A 24,728-nucleotide genomic window follows, 5' to 3' on the forward strand; every position below is an offset into this window, starting at 1 on the left:
ATTTAAACCTAAAATGGCGTATGCACATTTCAACAGAACAGTAATATAGCTAACCAGACTGCAGGGATCCGCTCCAACAAGTCCAAAGCAGCCAGACTCGCATTAGACTGAATGAGATGAATGTAGGCAATGGCTTTACACCACTTTACTGTAATTAGTGCTGGCAGAGGGATTCAGAAATGGGGACTGATGAAGAATGTTTGGACTTGTAAGGATAAAATGGAGCTGGGATATTGTCATAGCTGATTTTGAGCAAACATGCAAACCAAAAATAGTAGCTACATGCATGTCAGCTCTTACATTAGTGCCAGTATGTGAGCTGCTGATTCCTGAAGAGAATCTAATTCATTTATTTCAGTTATTTAAGTAATGCGTGAAGTAGTCAGCAGTTAGGCTTATTTTCATTGGTTCATCTGTCAATTGCATTTCAGTTCATCGGTTTGTTATTTAGTCTACAAAATGTCAGAAAATATGCCTAACATGCCAAATGACATTTTCCAGAGCCTTAGGTGGTATCTCCAAATTGCCCAAAATCCAAAGATATTTGTTTACAATGATATAAAACTGAGAAAAATCCTCACATTTGAACCAGAACCAAGATCCTTTACATTTTTGCTTGATAAATTACTTCAAAGATGAGTAAATTATAAAAATATTGTTGAAATTTTCAATTAATCTGATAATTTCATTAGGCACTACTCACCAGTGCAATTCCTCTCATCGGAGTCCAGAGCGTAGCCGTTATCGCAGCGACAACGGAAGCTGCCGATGGTGTTTCTACACCTTCCATTTGTGCACAGCGTGTTTATCATTCTGCATTCATTTATATCTACAGAGCAGAGGAATGAGGAGAGTTGAGAGACCACAGATGAACCAAGCCAGGGAGTCTAAACTGTCATTGGGTGGTACAGTACCTTTGAGGAAGGGTCTGCCGTTGATGAAGTCCCCCCTGTGCGAGAAGCCTGGGCCACGAGGACAGAGCTGGGCGTACTCCGGAGTGCCCTTGTCGGGACATTCGTCACATTCAGGGCCCCAGGCTACACCCACTGAGCAGCAGCAGGCATCCACACGGTGCTTTCCTGAGATAGGAGCCCCACAGCGCTCATCCTCGTGGGTGAGGTAACACTGCTCCGTACGCAGGTCTGGAAGTCACACAGTTTACAGTGATATAAATTATTAATTCCATCCAGCAGAAATGAAACCAGGACACAGGACATTTAGATCGTAAGGTGACATCAGTACCACTACACATAAACAGCACGTACCAATGCACATCCTGCCGCTGACATCGACAGTCATTCCTGGAGGGCACTGGCAGAAAAAGGAGCCTGGTGTGTTGATGCACTTGCCATTGATGCACACTCCAGGAAACACCTGACACTCATCCACATCTGACAGTGGGCAGAAAAAAAAACAACATCAACAACAGGTCCAGTGTTTCTCATTATTCAAATTAAAAGCCATTCTGAATCTTTTGGTCTAAGTGGAATCAAAGCAGACCTCACCTTCACAGACATTTCCTCTGACTCTAGCAAAGCCTTTAGTGCAGATTGGATCTGGAAAAGGACACAATGCAATGTCAGACAGTGCAATTAAGTGGTCAGATATGATTGTGGCTCACTAAAATGAGCAAAATGGGGTATATTAATCACGTCACCTTTTTCACATTTGGCACAAGGGCTGTTCCAGGCTTCTCCCAGCGTGGCACAGCAGTGAGACTTCAGTGTAGCCCCGTTGATGTTGACCTCACAGCGATTGTTGACTATCTTCAGCCAGCAGGTGCTTTTTGTAGTCTCTGTGTTATGACACACGAGCTGGTACGTGTTATTTGCTGGCAAAATTCTTTATTTAATTAGACAATCTTCCAACTAATTAATCTCCATGGCTGATCTAACATCAAACAGAGTGCTGGTTGGCTTACTAGTATTCAACTGGCCTTCGAAGGGAAAACTTCATGTTTCATTTCAAAGTAAGCATTCATTTCATTCAAGTTTGAATTTTCTGATTTGGTTTGAATTAATGAAGTGTTCTTTTGTATATCTCTTTACAATTTTTATGTTGAATAAATAAATGTCTTGCCAATGAAAGCACCGTTTTGGTAATAATATCTAATTCAGGTAACACAACGCTCTCTTACCTATACACTCCAGCCCAGAGCTGTCCAGCGAACTGCCCACTGAACACAAACACACAAAGGACCCTTGGCTGTTCCTACATTCTCCATTAATACAGGGGTTAGACTTACACTCATCCACATCTGTGGGAGACAAAACAAACACCAGGTTTTGGCCGTCTCTTATCAGACTGATAGCAAATGTGGTACATGCAGCGATGAAATCACACTGGACTGTGCAAAGGAATGAATGAGTCTCTGACCCTCGCAGACGTCAGTCTCAGGATCAAAGATGTATCCTTTGGGACACTGACAGGTGAAACTGCCTGGTGTGTTCCTGCACAGACCGTTTTCACACAGCAGCCTGTTTATCAGACACTCATCAATATCTGAAAGAAAACACAATACAGAGAGACATGGTGACTTTCCTCACACTGGCTTTTGAAATGAGGGACTTTACTTTAATTTTCTAAGAGGACCTACCAACACAGTTTTTGCCCGTCAGGTCTACCTCAAAGCCTTCATTGCAGGTACATTTGTATGTCCTCAGCATATTCTCACACACCCCGTTCTGGCAGATGTCAGGGTCGAGGGCACACTCGTTGATATCTGAGAAGGTAAAGAACAACCTGTTGAACATCACAGCAGGAAAAAAAAGCAATAACTACATTTAATTCATGCGCCTCTTTTTGGTTTCAGCAATCTCTCTCTTTTAAAATCAATGAAACACACATGATGAGCTTGCATTCATTACCTCTTCCATCACCGGTTATGCCAACACCGTTGGGGCACAGTGCCAGGAACTCAGCTGCAACAAAACACACAACAGTTTGGCTGACAGAAAAGAAGAAATAACAGGCTCTGAGAAAATATCACATTTGCCAAAATCCAAGATATCTCAAAGCAGAACATTTAAAACCATGTCATTATCCATTTCCACGCTTTCTCATTTAGCCTGGATGTATATAAAACCGTCTCCTTAATGTGGTGCAGCTCTGGCGTCTTTTGATACAGAAACTTTCATTGGCGGGACTAATGAGAAGTGACTTTATGATGTGTGTGTTTGTGTATCAGTGGGTGTGTGTGTGTGTGTGTGGAGGCTGTCAGTGTCTCCCAACTGTGGGCATTTCTGTCAAACAACTTAGCAATCACTTCTTCACTGCTTTTCTGTCATGTTTGAAATCCAAGCTGTCATGTCAGAGAAGAATGAATATCAGATCTACTGAAGCTGACTTTAACAGGTGTGTTTCATCGAATTTAACACAAGCTGTATGGGTCTGTGTATATATATATATATATATATATGTATATATATGTATATGTGTGTGTGTGTGTGTGTGTGTGTGTGTCAGGCAGCAGGAGGTGGCTCCATATGTGTAAAGGGTGGAGTAATTTGAATATCCGTACCAGAGCTTTGTGGTGGGCACGGTTGGCAGGGCTCTCCGTAGGCGTACTCCGTGCTGGCACAGCAGCACTCCGACTTGGTCACCGCTCCAAATAAAGGCCTAACACACTGCCCTCGCTTGTATCCACCGTAACATGAACTGCGCATATGTGTGTCTGTTTTGGACAAAACAAGAGACAGAGACAGAGTGTATGAGAAACTGAGACGACAGACCTGGAAAGAGGCTACAGCCAGAGCAAAAGAGAGAGCGAGTGAGAGGGAAAGGGAGGCAAAAGCCCTTAGCTCCAATAAACAACAACACCAGCAATACAAATGGTTGTTCTTTCACCATAATATCCAGGGATTTGAGGCATTCTCCTGCACTGATATCATCCCGACAAGAAAACTCGCCCACAACGAACAACAGCTTTTCAACACTTCTCACACAATGCACAAAGAAATGCGATTTGGGGCAATGCAGGAATGTTGACAATAAAGGCATAAACAGATCTGCTCTACAAATGCCAGTCCAGGGGATGGAGGCAGGAAAACATTCATCAATACTGAACAACACATGCTCATTAACAATAGTGAAAATGTGGATGCCAACAGGTTAACAGGTTAAGCTGTTGGTAAAACTCATTACGACACGATTATTCTCCGCTTTGTGACATTGTGACATTTTCTTTATTCCATCATTAAGCTGAACTACTTAAATGCTCATTCGTTCTTAAGACCAACATGTTGACAAAAGCTTTGGACAATTACTGTTGAGTAACTGTTGTTTAAAAGAGGCGTATGGACACCAATGAGAGATAGGGATGCACCATACAGTATATATCAGGCCAATAAACTATTGATGACTGCAAATTTATACTATCGCCTATCAGCCGATAAACAGAGCCAATAATACAAAGCCACATTACTTTCATTGACTTAACAAGCACAGTGTCCACACACTCCAATACAGTGGGTGGCAATATGCACCTTCAAAGTTGGTTTGAAATCTGCAAATAAACACAGAGGCACAGAAGAAGAAGTAGTAGAAGAAGAAGAAAGGTTTTGACACAGTAAAACTTGTTAAAGCTACGGAATATCAAATCATCCATCTTTGTCACCTTTTACCCTCAGGTGTGCACAGGCGTTATGAGCTTCTTTTAAGAAAACAAAAACATGAAAAATGATCAGCTAACTTATCCTTATCATTCACGAGAAACAGGCAATTACTGGTTATCAGTACGGGTTCAAATCAAACTGAAAAAGTATCTGCTCTGAGCATCAGAAAACATTCAATCAAACTGAAACAGTCAGAAGGTGTTTATGTTGCCTTCATTAACACCTGAAGCCAAAATAAACGCATGGCTACCTCCACCTAAACAGAGTGTTGTTTTTGAACTGTAAGATTACTGTTTGTTGTGGTGCCTGAAATGAAAACAAGAACCACTGCTGGAATCAAAAACATTTACTCACCAACACAGACCCGTCCGTCCAGGCCCACTGCCATCCCGGCCATACACTCACAGCGGAAGGATCCCTCCGTGTTGACGCAGTGGCCGTTCATACACATGCCTGGAGTCTCACACTCATCGATGTCTGGAAACAGATGCAGCAACGACGCGTTTTCAAACACTTCTCATCACACAGTGAATGGTAAGAGTCTAGAATCTATTAAAATAAAGCAATTTCCCATTGAAGCACTGCTTATTAAAGACCTCAAGTACTTGATTCATGAAAAAATGCTGCCAGGACTGCTGCACAGTTTCAGTTTTACGACCTCAGCTAAGAAAACATTCTTTTCCTTCCCCTTCATCCCATCAGCGTATTAAAATAATGAGCGTAATGAGCGTAAACAATGATATGGCATGCACACATAAGTCTCTGCATGTTTGTGTGTGTGTTCTGTCTGGGTGTGTTGGGGGACAGACAGAGAGATGATGAGGCCCCAGGGCCCCTTTAGACCACACATTTCATTAATGACTGCATACATCAGCACACTTCACCCACACCCTGCTCTCCTGTTTATTTACTCCGCTATGACTGAACCGGGTCAGTGTCTGTGAGATCAAACGTCTGGAACCGCAAGCCATGTGGAGCAAAATGGCTGCAGGTAACAAAAAAACAAAAGAAAAGGGAAAAGACCATTCTCTACTTGGTGGTTTATCATTTAAACATCACAATAATTTAAATCCAGTTTGATGATGATGATCTCCTACAGCAAAATACAATAAAATGGTTGGTCAATCACAATTTGACTCACATGTTTGTGTCTCCTAATCAAACCAGCGCCTATTGTGCCAAATCTCTTTTCTCTTTGCGTTGAACAAGTTTAGAGGAGGCTGTCTGCTAGAATCTCAAAACAGGCGGGCCCCAAATATCCACATTTCCAGCTGGTCTGCCAGGATGCCGAGGGATTTTTCCCAGGCTTTTAGGGGGATTTTTGGCTTGTGTGCTCACAAGACTCATATAATAGAACTACTAACATGACAGAGAGGTAGCCACCTTCCAACTCAGCCCAAAACACAGGTCAAAAAACAGGTCTATATTGCTGTTACTCAGACGTGCGATTTCAATAATCTGTGGGCTTCCTGAAAACACACCTACACACATGCGTCCACTGGTGTCCAGGAGGAATCCAGGTTTACAGATGCATTTGAAGCTGCCATCTTCGTTGATACACAGTCCGTTGAGGCACATGTTTCTGATCAGACACTCGTCCTGATCTGTGTGTGAACAGAAGTAAGTGCATTTAGATGTAACAATATGGCGATTAAAGGCACAAACTGGCGGTTCTGCACTGTTTAGTCCATTAACAACAAATTTCAGATACTTTACATTAACACGACCAGAGCGGATTGCTTTAACTAAAGTCAAACTGTTGCTGTTAATGCAGTGGCAGACAAACACTATTTTCAAAACCCTCCTTGGTACATTCAAGGACACTCACACATTGGAGAACTGACAGTTCGCTGCCAAACCATTTCACTGGAGAGCTAGGTATTCTGACAGAAACTCAAGTCCAGAAGACAAACACTACACGAGCTGCCAGTTCTTTAATTTTGGATCATGGAGCATTCTTGAACAGAACAACAGGCAGAAATTTAAATAAAATCCACGCCTAAAACTTCAATAATATAATTTGACAAGAGAAAATATAAGGGCCAGAGTACGCTTGATCAGAACTAACATTTATAGCTGTTCCAAACAGTCACACCCACCCAATACCACGTCTCAAAAGGTAGTAGGTGGGGGTTTCCAAAGCTCACTGTTCAACCAGCAGTTCTGATGGAGTACACTGACAGACTGCCTAAAGCAAGCTTGCAGGACTTTATAGTAAACTAAGATTAATGGAAACAAATGGATGCCTTCGAGGTAAGACGTAAATATCAATAATATGGAGTCCTTTGGAGAAAAAAAGTTAGTTGTAATAAAAAATGTGTATATTTTGTTAATGGGCTGAAACACACAAAACCACCAGGGTGATCACTTAAAATGCCAGTTATTTCAGCACATGCTTCCAACAGGCATTGGTATTAAATCACCACCTCCAACAGATCCACGGTCCATTACACATGAACATTACATGCACTGTGCTTACTACAGAAAACTAACTAAATGGGTCTCCGCTCCATAAATGCAGATGTCAGGACTTGACAGACCTTGACAGTTTTTGCCATCTGCTGAAATCTCAAATCCAGCGTTGCAGACACAGTGGAAGCTGCCCTCAGTGTTCACACAGCGGCCGTTGTTGCAGATACGTCCGTTGGCCACACACTCATCCAGATCTGGCAGAAGCAGACAGCACAGTAAATACATCCATTCTCTTAAAGTGTGTGTATACATATGTGTGCCCGTGCGTCTAACCTCGGCACTCGGTCCTGGTTGCAGTAGTCTGGAATCCAGGAGGACACTGACAGATGTACGAACCAGGTGTGTTCACACATTCCCCATGTGCGCACGGGTTTCTCTCACATTCATCATCATCTGGAGGACAAACATAAAGCTCATAAACCTTCTTCACCTTCACGTATGCCCAGTTAAGTGCTCAAGAAGCTCGTTCATCACTCTGTCAGAAGCTTACCGATGCACTCGCCCCTTCCATCCAGCTTGAACCCCATGTTGCACTCACAGCGATATCCAATACCCGGCATGGGGATACACCTGCCGTTCAGGCAGAGGTTGCGATAGGCCTGGCACATGTTGGTGATATTCCGGGTTTGGATAATGAAAGGACCTGACAGAAAAACACAAACATATCATCTATGAATCATAAGATGCTATAACGAAAAACCCACATCGTCTGCATAGTTTATTTGTATTGTTGTTGTTTTTGATTGATTTTTGTCATCTTCATTTTAAGATACTTGGTCAATGGAAAATATACATTCGGTGTGATCAAACAAAATCATAAGCAGTAGTCCTGCAGTGTTAGACAGTGTACGCACTGCATTTGCGAAGGTCTGGCAGGACCCACTGTCATACTCACTGAGGCAAAAAAAATGCTCTGATTTGTTTGAATGTTCTTAAGAGAAGCCTAAACTCTGCCAAAAACCACTGAAAAATAGTTCCGGATGAAATGTTATTGCGGAAGACTCTGCACATGGCTAATTAAACTCTTGACACGGTCTGGTCAGCAAACATGCGAGATTGTTTCCTTTCAGATAAGACATTATCTGCACATATACTTTGCATATCTTAACAGCAATACCCAGATGAAAAGAACAGCTCGGCATACAATTAAAATCAAAGTTTCCCCTCATTAACATGTACTTCATGAGTTAGAGGGTGTGAGATGTACTTACTCAATACTAGGATTTTGAACATGGAAACACAAGACCAGTGGGAGGTTGAGCCAAACCAGAACGCATGAGTTACACATGTCAACATTTTATGAGTGTGAATATAAGGACAGCAGACAAGCAGACAGCAGGAACTTACCTGGTGGAGGAGGCTGTATAGGTAGTTGTCCTGGAACTTGTCCTGGGATATGGCCTGGGATATCAATTGGAACCTGGCCTGGAACTTGGCCAGGGACTTGGCCTGGACCCTGGATCGGAATTTGACCGGGAATCACTACAGGTACCTGCCCAGGAGGTAGTCCGGGATATGGAACCGGGTAGATGCCAGGTAGGTCAGGGGTCCCTGGGATGCGATCAGGTATCTGGATGCACAGTTTCTGATGCTCTTCTAAAATGTGCACATGATGTGCAAAAAAAAACAAAACAGGAGGTTATCTCTGTGATGAGATACATAGAAGAGAACATGAAATCTAAAGCCACATGATGGTGAGCGACCCCACCTGTTCCACGAATGGGGCACATCTCAGGAGTGGAGCCGTCAGACCAGCAGCGTCCACTGTCACAGCAGCACTGAATTTTAGTCAACAGCTGCGAGTTTTGGTTGGCACAGCGCCCGTTCAGCACGCTAGCATAGCAGTACCCACCACGAGAATCTGTGGGAAACAACACAACATGAAGTCTGTTACACTGACCGCGCTGTATGGAATGTAACATGCTGTCTGCGCGTCGAGCAAACTGACGGGAGTACAATGAAAAGGTAGGCATCGCTGCTTCAGACTTTCCATCATTTGACAGATGGAAACCGCTTTCAATAGCCATCACTTCCTATTTATGAGAACCTTTCCTACATCCCACTGTTTCTGGCACTGTGCACTAGCATGACTAACACTCAGATTCCTTGTTAACATAAATATATCATGTCTTGTTTCACACCCAACCCATCCAAGGTATCCATATGGAGAAACTGACATGCTATACTACTGATTGCTCTGTTAATCTGAAGAGTCAAAAGGCAAGCGTAGAGTTTGTTGGAAGAAAAAGAGTTGGGCCCTTAGGGGTAAGAGTAGATGTAAATACTCATGAGCTGCTGCATGGGAAACAGACTGAAATGTCTGGTGCAATAGTTTCTCTGAAGAATAAGACTCAGACATTCCTTCCTCACAAACATCCTCTCCTGGGGGGGTAATGAGCGTGTGTTTGCATATGTTTGTGTGTGAACGCATGTGTGTATGCGTGCACGTGTGAGTATCTGTGTGTACATCTAATGGACTATTCTAACCCAAATTCCTCCCTGGTCTGTTTTAGGTCAAACTGAGCTGAACTTGGGAGCTTCGCAGGCTTTTCTGGTGGATGTGTGTGTGTGTGTGTGTGTGGATGCATATTCCTGTATTTGTGGGGACAAAAAATTTATTTACACAGTCACATTATGAGGACTTGCTTTACTTATGGTGACAAAATGCAGGTCCTCACAATGTAAATCATTAAATATTAGGGTGGAGGCTTGATTTAAGGTTAGGTTGAGGTTAGTGTCAGGTTAAGGGATAGGATTAGGCACCCAAAAGTGATGGAAACACGACTGTGTATGTGTGGGTGTGTGCATGTGCATGTGTGCACACTGTTATCAGCTTCCCAGGATGTGGACTGTTCAAACACACACACACACACACACACACACACACACACACACTTCACTGACAGACAGATGCACGCATGAGTCACTTCTTCCGACCGTGATGTCAGAAAAAACAAAGTCACCTGAGCACAAGAGGAGTTCACTGCTCTCATCACGTCGCCTCAAGAGAAAATAGCTCATTGTTGTGGAGTTAGAAACAAGCAAGTGACGAGCACTGACCTAAATTCTACCAGCTGGAACATTGGACAGATTTCAGTTCTTTTTGCTCTCAGTGCCAGGCATAAAGGAAGAAGAACCAAAATGTGGTGGAAAAAAGGAAGAGAATGAAACTGCACCTTTTTTTTTTTTGCTCAACTGCCTTCCCTTATATTTTATCTATCCTAGTAACAATGAACCGGAGCAAATATAGTTCACGTCATGTCCTTGTGGAGAGGTGTGACAGACTCACCTATACACCTGGTCCCATCCAGAGAGGTGTAATATCCCTGGGGACACTTGCAGAAGTAGCTGCCAACAGTGTTAGAGCATTCACCTACACCGCAGAGACCTGGTATGTTTGAACACTCATCAAGATCTACGAAGGGGGGAGGAGAGGAGAGGAGTATGAAGTACGTCTCAAACCCTTGTAAATTGCATGTTTTTCTATGTTTCTAAAAACTGCACATAAACATAACTGTCGATGAAAGCGAGCAAACCGAAAAACAAACTGGAAATGTGAGCGTCTTCTAGAGCGACTAAAGCGCATGCTGGCAGTGACAATGGAAATGAGGCATTGTCACTGGATATTTAATTCATGGCCCTCTGTAGCTGCTCTTTTAGCACCGTTAACCACCGAGGGCATATCATCGTGCACAAAGACATAACTTGTACCCGTTTGAAATGTCTTTTACACAGTCCAGAAGTTTTCCTGCAATTATTTCTGGGCATAAAATAGCACATATTTCACTCTGCAAAATGAGTGCCACAAAACCCTGCTCAGTCTGTTTCACCAGAGTAAAACTTGCTCTGGAAATCGTCACATTCATGTCTTAATGACCAATATTTTTCACAGTTCTAACTGTAGGTCTTTATTTGTGGGCGAACAGAAGTAATGCAGAGGGACGGATTTTATTTAATCAGAGGCCAAAATTATAAAGTGAGGAAAAACCATGATGTAACAATTCTTTAGCCAGTCATCAGTTGATAATTAGGAACCCCAGGTGAAAGAAAACTACATGTGGACATCATCTTTAGTGAGTGTCTCTTTGTGCATTGACATAACTGGCCGAGAAGCTGCTGAACAACAGCCACAGTGGCTACAAGGGACGTCAAACTACTGTGAGTGTTTAACTAAGATACTAAACTATTGCAGCAGTATCACAAGTGGGGCAGAGTCAGGTCATCAGAGTGACCCAGTACTGTGTATTAAACAGCAATACAGTATTTACCTAAACATTTACATCAACATTAGCTAACATTAGCCACCATATGTTACTGATCCTACCAAACCAAATAAGGTGGTAGCAGCAAAACTCCTGACTGCACTGAAATAAGCAGTGGTGCATTTTATTGCTCAAGAACTCAACTTTTCTAATCTAAGAGGAAAAATATTTAATTTCGTCTTTCAAAAGTGACACTTTAGCATTCTTTCAAGTCGACAATTAAGTGTTAAACAGGATTACTGAGAGAAAACTGGCTGCCGCTTCAGTTTAATTAGACATATTTCAAGGGAAGGGCAAAGTGGCTTATGTGTGGTCTTTCCCCACAAAGTAATAATCAGAATACCACGTCTGAGGTGAAGTTATAACCACAGCTAGACGGATGTGGCTTTTAACTCTGCTTTCACATTGTTAATTTGGAACTTTGAAGATCCTTTGAGCCTACTATCAAACTATTAGACTTTCAGCTAACGCTGAAAGTCACACATTTCCCAGTTTTGAGGTGACAGCTGCTAGCTTGATTCTTACCATCACATTTCTGTGAGATCTCGCTGAACTTGTGCCCAGCGGGGCATTTACATTCAAAAGAGCCCACTGTGTTGATACAGTTTCCTCCTTGACAGATGCCAGGGATGGCCTGGCACTCATCCACATCTATACATACACAACACAACATACGAATACATATGAGTCAGTATACAGATTTAATGAACAAAACAAGAGAAAAGACACAATGGTGAAATAAAGTCATTACAGGGAAAAAAGACAAAATCAACAAACATACAGGTTAGTGTTAACAAACAAATCTGCACAAGCCTGGATGTGCATGGATTGAAAATGGGTCTGTTTTAACAGTGTGGCTCTCCTGCAATCAACAGAGTGACAAGGGAAAAGGGAGAGAGAGAAAGAGAGAGAGAGAGAGAGAGAGAGAGAGAGGAATGTCTCCTGCAGGAGGAATAGAAGTCAAAGCCAAGCCGACCACAGATGAGATAGAAGGAGGGAGGGCAATACAGAAAAGACAGGTCTACAGAAGGATATACGGTGTAGTTGAAAACTGCGACTTTGTGAGTTACAACGGTGATTAAATTCAATTCATTCAATGGATTTGACAGATTAAAACATAGGTCTCTGAAAAACCTCCAGGAGGCTGTGACCTGATGCAGTCTCAGAGTACTCCATGTTCCTCTGGGTCCTGGCTCAGGTCCGCCTCCCCTGCAGAGGTTCTGATGTTGTTGGGTCTGGAGCAGGCAGGCAGAGGGCCGTCTTACCAGAAATGAGCTCTCCCACGTGGCACCGCCACTGACCCGTGTTACTGACTCTGACAGTCCCGCCTCAGCGGGTGTCTGCGGGCATTCCATACACATGTGGGAGGCACTGCCACCCACCCCAATTTAACCCAATTAGAACTAATCCCCTGGAGAGGAGATGATGGGTAGAGATGAGGGGATGATAGAGGGGAGAGGGGTGAATGGAGACAAGGAGGAAGAAGGAGTTAAAACAGGCAGAGAGGACAGCAGCACTTTTCCCAGAGGCGGAGATGGGAGGTAAGAGTGACAGAAAAAAAAATAAACAGACAAAAACAGAAAAAGAGACAAAAACTCAGAGCAACAGACTTTACCTTGGCACGCCCCGGTGCGGTGGTTTGGTATGAACCCTCTTCGGCAGGGGTGAGGCTGGGCCGGGCACATCTCACAGGGGTGACCCCAGGCCCGTCCCACTGTGGCGCAGCACAAAGTCTTTGTACACACAATGCCTGTGAGCTGGCCTTGACACATCTGGTTATTCACAGAGGCGAAGCAAGGCCCAGTGCGGTAGTCTGCAGAGGCAAAGCAGGGGTTCGTCTTTGTGGAAACTTGACTTGTCTATTTATTTTTGGTACAAATGCAATGCAAAACAGCAAAGTTTGGCAGTCAAACACATAAACAGGAGGAAAAAATTAGCCAAAAACTCTATTGGTTGAAGCATGTTAGATTTAAAAAATGCGCAACATCTAATTTATGAAAAATTTAACCCAAAGCTGTGTCACAGAAAGAGAAACCTAGAATCTGAACTGTCTGGTATACACAAACAAAATGCTCAAACTGAACGTAATTTTGCATGACATCTTCAACTCACGCACATTGTATGCAATGAAAGTGCTGCAGAGCGGACAGTAACACCCTCCATAAAGAATGTAGTGTCTGTTCCTGGCATTTTAATCGGTCTGGCTCTCAGGTGCATTGTACGTGTGTGTGTGTGTGTGTGAGAGAGAGAGAGTGTGATAGAGAAAAGCAGAGATGGGGAAGGGGTCTGGAAAAACTTTTAAAGTTGTGTGGGCGACTGTGGAGAGTAATAGACACAAGCTAGAATAAACAAAGACAACCAGACAGTGAAAAATCAGTCTGGTGCTTATATTATATGATCATCATTTCGTAGTTGCCAGTATTGTGTTTTTAAAGGCAAAATGGCACAATCACCAGCACTATTTGTGGTGTGTTACTTTTGAATATTTTTCTAGCCAGCTTCACACACAATCTGGGGAATAGGTCATCATCCCCAAGGCCGGCAGTGGCTGACTGACAGGGCGTGTCTATGGAACACAGTAGGTGATTTCCACACAAACTACAGCGGCGTGGAATTAAAACTAAATAGCTTATGATAAATATGAGCTCAAGAGTGTGAAGATTTTTCATCTATCCTCCCCTTCAAACTGATTTAATCCTAATGTCCTTGATCAGACTTCTTTCATGCATCTAGTCCCCTCACTCCATCTTCTCTACAAACACCTCTCCTTAGCTGCAAACAAACACAACAGATTTAACAAAATCGCCGCCGACCCTTATCAGATGAAGGACTGGAAGATGGTTACACAGAGATACGGAGAGAGAGAGAGAGAAAGACGGAGGTTAAAAACTCATCCCTCCCAAAAGAATCTGGCCGAGATCCAATGGCAAAAATCATTTCCACATTTCACGGCAGACAACAGACAGCAAAAGGAAAGAGAGAGAGCGGTTCCAACAGCGCAGTCGTTTAAAACAAACGAGACATTGTGCGTTTCCCGTGTGGACCGCGGCCCAGCCCAGACCCATCACGTGCACCACAGCCTCCACGGTCTCTCTGCCTCTGGCACCAGCGCTGTGTGAAACAGAACTGGGTCATCGCTCCTTCTCTTTCTCACTCCCTCCTGCTCAGGCTCCACTGGAGACTGAATGCTTTTGATTCTCCTTCAACCCAGAGCTATAAAATAACTAATACATTTATTTAATAAAGTTTTGAGTTACTTGCACTTAACTTCAGTGCTTTTGGGCCACTTCTTCTGTCTGTTTTCTGATTTATTCTGAGGTTGATGACAGCAATAGGTTTCACAGGTAATTGCTGATAACAGGTGAGATTGGGAACAAACAGGAAATCACTACTTTGAAGTTGCATACTGAGACACATGGCAAACTTTGCTACAACATTTAAGAAAAAGTTTTGGAAATACGGCAAAAAATCTGCTCTTCTCCTTCCTAACAAGAGCTAGATGAGACCACTCTCACGTCTGTACATGAAGATACCTCCAGGAGCTGGTTAGCTTAGCATACAGCAGCATAAACAGTGGACGCAGACAGCTTAGTTCTATCTAAAGGTAAGTCTGTCGATAACAACCCGCCTCATAAACCTCAGCCTGTTGTTTTTAGACTTCGGTTTTTCTAAAAGAGTGATTTTCAAACTGGATTGAACAAAGGAAATGTAACACAATACTTAGTGGTGCAAATAAATCTATTGTGATATCTTCCAACAGAGATAGGCTAACTTTTGCATCCTGTTTCCAATCTACAAGTTAAAAACTAAGCTAACATTAAATCTTCCGGCTCCAGATTCATATATCACTATATCAGTCTTTTTATCTAACTCCAATAAAGCTAATGACCGTATTTCCCCAAAATCCAACTTTTATTTCAGAAGTCAATGTATCACTATTACACTCTCAACACTTCTGTTGTTATACTTAAGGGGAATTTTTTCACAAAGCCTTGTGTTTTACTTTAGTTTTACTAAGTTTAAGACTTCTACTTGTTATAGAATATTTTAAATTTTTAATTCCAATATTTTGGAATATTATTGAATGTTTTATTTTTACTTTTAATTAAGTGAGGGGATCTGAATAATTCTTCCACCATCACTTTCAACAATGTTAAGCTTTGAGGCAACAAACCCATCCAGTTGGCAGAAATCTTCTCTATCTACTTAAAGCCTACATTATGTGCCTTACCTACGACAACAAAGGAATACACCATATATAGGAAAATTAATTACTGGAGCTATGGAAAGTTTTTTACATGGCGCCCATATAAGCTGAGTGCCGCAGACTGCGTAAAGAACTCAGGTTTCTCTTTTCATCATATTAAGGTTCATGTGTTATTACTGTCGGGCTGCCACACATAATCCATCTGACATAATACCTGCTTATTACAGCTGTTGGTGGAAGAGAGTAAGCACTAAAAACACAAAGATCTGAGCATGAAATAAAGCAGATACAAGTCTAGCACTGAAACAGTCAGCTGAGGTAAACTGGGAGAGGCAGACAGCTGTAGGGTGAAAGTGGTGTCATTTCATCTGTCATCTTACTGTCTCTCCATGAACTGCATACAGCTGGGGGATCCACCCATGTCCTGTACATCTGGGAGCAATCGCACGTGTTCACACACAAACGAACTCAAGCACACACACACACACAATCTCGGCCAATGACCCAGCCCCTCATCTGTAGTCTAGCCAGAGATGATCTCAAAACAGACCAAAACTTACAAAAATGTCACTCTTGTTTTTGCTTTAGTGCTCTACTTTTGGACACAAGTTGGCATATCATTGTAGCAGTGAACATGCGTCCTAATATGGGAGCGGGTAGTTTGTTTTGACCTTTATTTGCAAAGTGGTTTCATGTCTGTGCAGAGGTTACTTTTGAAACACAATAGAAATTTCAACTTCCTCAATGACCGGTGAATTTATGCCTAACAACAGTCATGGTGTGAACAGAAGGGAAGCCCGCCAGGAAGTGGGTCAAAAGAGTTTCCTGGACTAATTCCAAAACGTCCACCCTTTTTCAAGGGCATCCAAACATGCCTTAACATACACATAAGTTGTGCACATGCGTGCGTGTGTTTGTGTGTGTCTGCATGCATTTGTTATGGGGTTTTATATCTGGGTGGGGGCCTTCCCCACTGGGCTGTCAGCAGATTTCTCCATCCTCCCAGGACTAACAAGTTGAGCACGCACTCAAACACAGACAGAGACACACACACACACATTTGGTTATCTATCTACTGAGGTTTGCACTGGGCTAGAACAGAGCCTGATAGAGGAAAGTCAGTGAGGCATTAAGAAACAAGAGAGCCTCTCAGCTGACTGACCGACTTCCCTGTTGTGCTCTGGCTGCTGACTTGTTGACTGTGTAACTCACGTGTTGCCACGTTTCAGGCCAGTTTCTCACCACCATTCCAAGTGAACTCAATGTCGTTACACCGAAAGCACGACTTTATTGCTCCATGGCTAAACGGCTCTATGCAGCAAGAGCAAAGAGCCCTGCATGCAATCAGCAGCAGTGCGGCTGGATCTCACCAAACCCACATTCCAACCTAAATCACATTTGTAACCAACAAAGAACATGTTGATCTGCCAGGCTGCATTTTCACTGCAGTCAGCTGTGCGTGGTGGTGGGACCACTGGTCAGCAGATCGCCAGTCACTTTGGTAGCATACAGCTCAAAGTCACACAGCTCTGCAGCAGTGATGGGTTCATGCTGAGCCCCTGCAGCAACAGGACTTTTCCACATCGTAAGTGCAGCCACTTCTCCCCCCGGTCACATCACGTGTTTGTGGAAAACCCTGTGTTCTTGCTAATGTGATAAGATCAAGCTATAATGGGGCACGTTTCTGTAAATTGCATCTAAAAACAGAGTGGGGTTGTGCATGTGTTGTGTGTACACATGTACTTCATGCATGTGCTTGTGTTTGTGTGAGAGCACAATGGCTTTCCCTTGGGAGGTGATGGACCCCAGCCAAGGAAATTCCAATGAAAGCAACTTAACCCAAAACGCCACTGTATCCATTGGCCTACTTGCTCTACCTCGGTGTAACAAAATTCAAGCTGAAGAACCAAATCACTGGTAAATGTATAGAGTTGCTAACACTGATTATTATCAATATGTGTTAATAATATGTAGCCAAAAACATGACAAAATTGCAAATAATGTCCATCACAAGTCATCAGAGCCCAATATACACTATACAGACAAATGTATTCGGGGACACCTCTTTATTATTGAATTCAGGAGTGATATAGAGCTGGTTTTCAGGGGTTGGTTTAGGCCCCTTACTACCAGTGAAGAGGAATCTTAATGTTTCAGTATATCAAGATATTTTGGACAATGCTATGCTTCCAATCCCATGGCAACAGCCCAGGGAAGACCCACTTCCACCACAGCAAGACTGCCTCCCAGCGTCCTAAGCAAGGTCCGCAAAGACATGCCCAAATGAGTCCGGTGCGGAAAACTTGACCGGCCCACACAGAGCCCTGATCTCAAGCCCATCGAACACCCCTGGGATGAAAAGTGACCGTCAGCTCCAAAATCCCAGAAGGGTAGAAGTCGCCATAACCACAAAGCAGGGAATTACTGCACACCATGTCCATGCACATGGAATGCAATGTCATCAACGTCCCCTCTTTGGTGTAATGGTCAGGTATCCCAATACTTTTGTCTATATAATGTATCTTAAAATAGCATGTTTTGTCCAACCAAAAACCTTTGCGATGCTGGAACCAGAGAATATTTGGCATTTTTGCCAATAAATATCCTAAACATGTAATCAACTATCATAAATGTTATCTGTGATTACATCTGCTCATTATGTGAGTGATTACTAAACAACTAAGACCTTTGTATATTATACTGAACACATTCATCTCTATAAAATTCTATAAGACCTGCTATAGGTATATCTGAATATTGGATTTCAAGAAAATATTGAACACACAATGACACATTCAGCACATTATACTGCATTAAGGTCAACAGATGAAAACTGAAGTTGGTCTCTAAGCAGCAGTTCCAAAACAACCGGTCTGATGGGTTCACTCATGGAAAGACAACTTCATTATAGCAGACAAGAAGCTACCATTCATAAAGCAGCAGACAGTGAGTGTACTTTGTAAGCTTGTCACCTTACATGGCAAATCAAAGACTCAGAATCACATGTTGTCAAATTCATTGGCAGCACATTTCTTCATGAGAAACCCTAATACGTGGCCAAAAAGTACTAACATCAACAAGATACCGTGTGCTAAAAACAAATTGCTTAATTCCTCAACAGTCTCACAAGCCCTTTGGCCAAGCTTCCACAGGAAAGAGTGGAAACCAAAGTTAAAACATGCAGAAGTGTGCTTCAACAGATAACACACCAGGCAACCAGATAGTGTCTTATTAGTTGCAGGGGTGAAGAAGACGCTAAAGTAAACCAAAGGACAAATCCTCAGCCAGACCCGACTGACAGGCATGGCTTCGTTAAAGGGGACGTTGCTAATTAGGAGCTCTGCTGCCAATCCAAATATTATCTTTACAAGGTCTCCATCTATGACCTCTACAGATCATCCCCGCCACAGACCCCCCTGCACATACCCAAAACATCCACACATGCCTGTACATGCGCATGTGTGACTCACAAACACAGGGCAGGCTGCCCTCGGTTTGCGTGTGCTTGTATACTTTGGAGCCACATGTGCCAGAGAGCAACCACAGGAGGTTGGGAGGTCTTTGGTTAACAAACAGCGCACATTTAGAAAGACATTACATTCCCCAGAGCGTCGTTTGAGAGCAGATGTGGAAAATAATGGTCATTTCTGAGCTCAAGCTTGACATGCAAATGTTCCACAACAAACCACATTCCTGGAGCCGATGGTATGACTCGGCAGGAATCGTCCTCAGTCAGAGAAAACAACCACCATTCAGCATTGAGTCACATTTTCACAAAAGCAGCAAATGTGGCTTTGGAGACTCCTTCAGCAGTAGTGAGTAGTGACAGAGACAGTGTGATGTAAGATGGGTGAGAGAATTGCTGAGTGCTGCAGAGTGACGTTGGTTACCTCTCTCGCACTGAGCTCCGGTGAAGCCGTAGGTACACACACATCTGTTGGGAGCCACACACCGTCCTCCATTGAGACAGCCATTTTCACAAACAGCTGGAGAAGAAGAGAGAGGAAAAACAAACAATGACACGACACTGACAAGAGGACGCTACTGTCAGTTACAAATAATTCAAAGGGCATTTCCAGTTTATACAAATTGGGTGTCATGTTAGTAGTTTTGACCATCATTCGTGTGGGTTGTGATGACACTGTAGTCACTAAAATGACTTCACTTGATCTGTGAACATGATAACACTGTTGAAAAACTGAGCATCCATCAATCAGACAAGCCACAGACAAGTGGCCAGTTCATGCACATTACGTAAAGCACTGAATCTGATGATTTACAAAAAAAAGGTGTCAACTGACAGAATTATGAAATTGATCTTTCATTACACCGGATATTGTGCACACACAAGTATCCAAGGTCAAACTTTAATTAGGAGGTTGGATTGTACACTGTGACAAATGTTTTAAAAAGTCTGATTAATAATTTTCCAGTTCGAAAGTTGTTTTCTCTTCCAAATAAGTTTGACTAACTGGGGCTATCGGGTAACTGACTGATCGTGCTTCATGCACTGTCACACCTTTAGAAATATTGCCGTGACCAGTTATTATTACCAATAGAGAGGATGGACAAAACGACTATTAAGGCCTGGTTCAGCACAGCTTTGTCTGTACTATGAAGTTGAGTACACCAAGCTTCAAGTGGGCGATCACCTGAAAAGCATTATTCATTCCTTTCAAACAAAATGGGGCTTTCCTCTGTGTGCAGGTGCAAATAGATGGAAGTCATATCCCAATAACTGCACCATCAGAGAACCACACAGATAACTTCAGTGGGAAGCAGTGGCATTCCATAATCCTGCAGGGTGTTGCTGATCACAATTCAGAAGAAACATAAGAACACAAAGTGTTTGTGTGACAGAGAAAAATGTTTTGCCAGGAGTGAACAATAGTAAAATATATATATATACTGCCTACTATTAAAATAACTGCAGAGAGCTACAAATCAGAGCACAGAGGCAAGCTAGCAGCTCTGTGAAGCTGTACTGGACCACAGCAGGACTTTGAGCTAAATGCTAACGCTAACAGGGCAAGATGCTCTCAGTGATAATGTTAACATGCTGTTGTGTAGCACTTCTAATGTTTACTGCACTGACAATCTTAGTGCAGCGGCTACAGCATATCTTAATCATCAGTAAATATAAAAAAATGTTAAAATCCTGATAATGCGAAGTGCATCAGAGTGTTATTTTTGTGAAGATCCTTACGTTGACCACAGTGGTTTCCCACGTAGCCTTTCTGACACAGGCAGTGGTCCTCTGCACACGATCCCCCATTCATACACCGAATATTACAGTTCTGGACTGTGGGCAGAACAACAAAAACACACACACATAAGGACATACACACAGATCAACACTGAGGTTAAATTCGGTACACAAACACACACTGCAGATTAGGTTTGCAACATAGACAAAATGCACTCTGGTTTTTGAAAGTCATACTCAGATATAATTTCCTAGAAATTTATGGTGTGCAAACAGATGAGCGAATTGGGTTGAAGTGCCGTGAGCTGCAAAAGAGCAACATGGAAGAGATGTTGACTGTGGATGCCTTCCAAAACACACACACACCCAGTTGAATCACACACACTCAAAGCAACCCACGAGATTGACCGCTATTTGCAAGAACGTGATTGCAACATATGTCAATTGCTTGGGGCAATTTCAAGGGATGTTTTGAAGAGGTTCTCTGGCTTAGTATTCATATTGTACTACCCTAGTTACTGCTCATTACTCAAGATGAGGAGAAGAAAATTCAAAAAATCTAAGTCAATTAAAAGCCCTTTAATTTTTATCCTACAAAGGAAAAGACATGACAAGACTGGATGTTTTCTGTCATCCATCATCTGTCGCCACTTGTGATTGTTGTTACTGGATGGTAAAACCTCTTTTATTAAAAAAAAATTGGTAGGGACCTCGCATTCCAATGAATACTTAGTTTTGACATACAGCCCGATTTAAATAAATCATAGAACTTGGCCAAGTACCACTTAACCCACCCATCTATGCACACTATATCATAAAGATGACAGCAGGCTTCAAAGGAACGGGGAGGTGCTCTTTAATGACCTGACTTGGATCCACAGGATGGGGCGATCTGGCCATTGGGGCAGGTGCACATGTTGGGTCTGGAGCAGAAACCATCTCCACATGAACTCCGGCAGATGGCTGCGAAGAGGAGCATGACAGTCGGTCAAACAACATAAAAACGTCCTCTGTCAGGTACAAGATAAAATAAAACAGTCCAATGCTCACTTTATGGCGCCGGGATTTGTCTTGTGCGTGAGAGAAAATTCATGTTATGTATCTGCTGCTCGTCAGTCTGTCTGCTGCATGTTTTGAATTTCAGATTAAAGTTTGATTCGGTGAAACCTAAGCTGTGATCTAAACCTGAAACTGAACACTCATCTATAATATTTCAAAATTCAAGCACACCACAGTCCAAATATGGCCAAAGCCCACTTGGCAAAAGCTTCAAGCTATTTTCCTCTTGGAGTTGTTGCCATAAATGTATACCAGTGTGTGTTTCAGTTGGTGCTTGCTGTTTTCACTCAGTTGTTCCATAGACTGTTATTGGCAGGGTCTCCTGCCCCCAGCTCCCATCAGGTAGAGTACACCCACTGACCCCTTCTCCCTGTACCCCACTGCTAAACAATGTCATTAGAGCCGCGACAGGCATCCGGCCAGCCGACCAGTCGGACTGCAATCACACAACTCTACAGCCTTTCAGACCTTCCTGTCTGCTGAGGTGTGTGTGTGTGTGTGTGTGTGTGTGTGTGTGTGTGTGTGTGTGTGTGTGAGAGAGAGAGAGAGAGAGAGAGAGAGAGAGAGAGGGAGGTGGGGAGGAGATCCAAAGAAAGAGAAGAAAACAAGAAAAAGAAACCACTGCCAGAATACCAAAGTAAATGGATCAAATTAATGACCAATTCCAACTAGTTTTGGATCATGTTATTGGCTCATAACCATCATCAGACTAACACATTCCTAATGTAAAATTATTGATCAAACAGTTTTAAACAATCAAATGGAAATATTTTGTTTTGTACCTGGGTAAAGTCTCATATTTAAGTGCCGTTAATCAGGGAAATGGACAAATGCTCAGGTTTTGCGATCTGTATTCAAGAGATCTTCCTTGCAAACACGCATCAAAATAAACTAAAAAAAACAATTTCTTATAGGCATTTATAAAGCAACTACAAGCCTTAATATTTTACATGAAATGTTTGCATTATTTATCACATATACATACAGAGTGGCCTGTCAGTAATATTAATGTTCATTCATGACCTTAAAACTCCAGTCTTACTGCTGTGCAACAACTAAGTGACTTGCAATAACCGTGCATTTTATCTCCACTGCTGATTCTGCTCAAGAAAGAGGATAAATTAGTTTCTAATGGCTGCAGATAAATTAATAGTCAAATATGGTCTGCAGGGCTCACATTCCCACTGGATTTTTTTTCCAGCAAAGTGGAAATTTGGAGGCACTGTAACATGTACTCACTTTGTGCCCCTTTGTGCTATATAACACTCCATGATTGGGATTCTCCAATGAAAACAGCAGGGTGGTGGAAATGAAGAACTCAAGGTTCTCCCTGACTTGAATTTACAACAGTAGTGAAGTAATGGAAGCGATACTCACGAACAATGCACTGGTTTCCTCCAGTCAGAGTCTTCCAGCCGGGGCAGCAGTAGGCGTTGTTCCTCGAGCCGCACACATTTGGTCTGAGGAAGATGCAGCATCAGAAGGTCGATATCAGACCATAGTCACAGATCTTGTCTTTGTGCTTTACTTTACAATCTATAGTCCTTAGTATCTGAAGGCAACACCCCCCGACCCTTTAACAGACACAGCAGGAATCATGGCACATTACTCAAGGACGTTTCAGCAGGGATGGCAAAGATTCAACATTAAGTCAATAAATGCTCAACTCCATGTAAGGATATTCTAGCACACAACCTCACACAAAACACAAAAAATATTTCTTTTTTCCAGGCCACCTAAAAGCATAAAATGGTCAACACAGATAAAGCAGTTTGGTATATGTCTGTCACAGTTTTTTTTGCTTGTACCTCCAGACTGAGATGCAAAGCCAGCTTGTGGGTGTCATGAGTAGCGAGCATTTCAACTGAAGAGAGAGATTTCCCCTTCCATTTGAGTCCCGAATGGGTCAAAACTATTCAAAATATCGTTGTTGAAGAAAATATTTTGCACAAGGTGTTTCAAGAAATGTGATGCACCTGTAAAAAAAATGTCATCTGACAGAGGAGTGAATGTCTGGGCCATCCTGCCACCTACAGGTCTGTGACAGGCCTACATACTGTGAGTGAATTTAGAATCACCTACAGGGGCACATATGGACCCTGGCGTCAGTGTATACACTGCACAGCGCAGCTCTAAACACACTCATGAGGTGAATACGAAAGCCTATTGAGCCTCTGAAGCATAAGTCAGCATGACGCAGTGTGCAGCCTGTGTGCACTTCCTGCCTCTGAACCCACATGTTCTGATACATTTACTTAAAGCATGTCAGACAGAAATGCCTGTGGAGAATTCTCATTGAGCTGTCTACTGTGTGACCTTCATCAGCTGTTTGCTGTCATCTCCAGACACAGACATTCTTTTTCTTTATTTGTTTCTGCCTTGCTTTCCATCGGTCTGTCTTCCTATCGCTCTCCCCTCTCCCCTCCTCCCCTCTCTCTCTCTTATTCACATACACACATGCTCACACATACACACAACCTCTCCGGCAGTGACCCACTGTGTACAGCTGCAGATGTGATTTATCCACAACTGGGGTGTGGTGTTTTTGGCCAGAAAGAGGATTAGGTTGTTAGTCTCTCTCTCTCTTGCACTCCCTCTCTCTGTCACACTCACTCACACACACACACTCTTTCTCTCTTTCTGCCACACACACAGGACCACACGACCAATGGCCTCCTTTGTTTGGATGTAATTTATTATTGCAGTCAGCAGGAATGTGATATTCTTGCCAGTACTTAATTACTAAACTTTGCTCCAAACTTCCCATCACAGACAATGCCACTCATGGCTCTCAGTCTGCCTTATTAAACACACACACACACACACACACACCGTTTTCTGACCTTCAGAGATCATGAAGGACCAACAGGTTACATGTGAAAAGAGTAGACACCTGCTATGAAACAATA

General features: G+C 42.8%; 1 protein-coding gene across 3 annotated transcripts in view; it reads right to left on the reverse strand.

Annotated features, from left to right (window-relative positions):
• The window catches only part of fbn1 (fibrillin 1), a 67,536-nt gene that overhangs the window by 34,281 nt on the left and 8,527 nt on the right, over positions 1-24,728 (reverse strand). For all 3 annotated transcript variants that reach the window (XM_046392696.1, XM_046392678.1, XM_046392687.1), the window contains 24 exons: positions 23,197-23,279; positions 21,625-21,723; positions 20,761-20,856; positions 19,445-19,540; positions 12,963-13,160; positions 11,873-11,998; positions 10,375-10,500; positions 8,794-8,946; positions 8,433-8,681; positions 7,576-7,728; positions 7,359-7,478; positions 7,154-7,279; positions 6,095-6,217; positions 4,968-5,090; positions 3,521-3,673; positions 2,868-2,921; positions 2,597-2,722; positions 2,377-2,502; positions 2,138-2,257; positions 1,658-1,795; positions 1,506-1,556; positions 1,266-1,391; positions 915-1,142; positions 704-829 (listed from right to left, as the gene is read on the reverse strand). In XM_046392696.1, the coding sequence (XP_046248652.1) occupies positions 704-829; positions 915-1,142; positions 1,266-1,391; positions 1,506-1,556; positions 1,658-1,795; positions 2,138-2,257; positions 2,377-2,502; positions 2,597-2,722; positions 2,868-2,921; positions 3,521-3,673; positions 4,968-5,090; positions 6,095-6,217; positions 7,154-7,279; positions 7,359-7,478; positions 7,576-7,728; positions 8,433-8,681; positions 8,794-8,946; positions 10,375-10,500; positions 11,873-11,998; positions 12,963-13,160; positions 19,445-19,540; positions 20,761-20,856; positions 21,625-21,723; positions 23,197-23,279 (3,119 nt within the window). The remainder of the gene's footprint in view (positions 1-703; positions 830-914; positions 1,143-1,265; positions 1,392-1,505; positions 1,557-1,657; positions 1,796-2,137; positions 2,258-2,376; positions 2,503-2,596; positions 2,723-2,867; positions 2,922-3,520; positions 3,674-4,967; positions 5,091-6,094; positions 6,218-7,153; positions 7,280-7,358; positions 7,479-7,575; positions 7,729-8,432; positions 8,682-8,793; positions 8,947-10,374; positions 10,501-11,872; positions 11,999-12,962; positions 13,161-19,444; positions 19,541-20,760; positions 20,857-21,624; positions 21,724-23,196; positions 23,280-24,728) is intronic.

This window comes from Scatophagus argus, chromosome 1, assembly GCF_020382885.2.
Source record: "Scatophagus argus isolate fScaArg1 chromosome 1, fScaArg1.pri, whole genome shotgun sequence".
NCBI lineage: Eukaryota > Metazoa > Chordata > Actinopteri > Scatophagidae > Scatophagus > Scatophagus argus.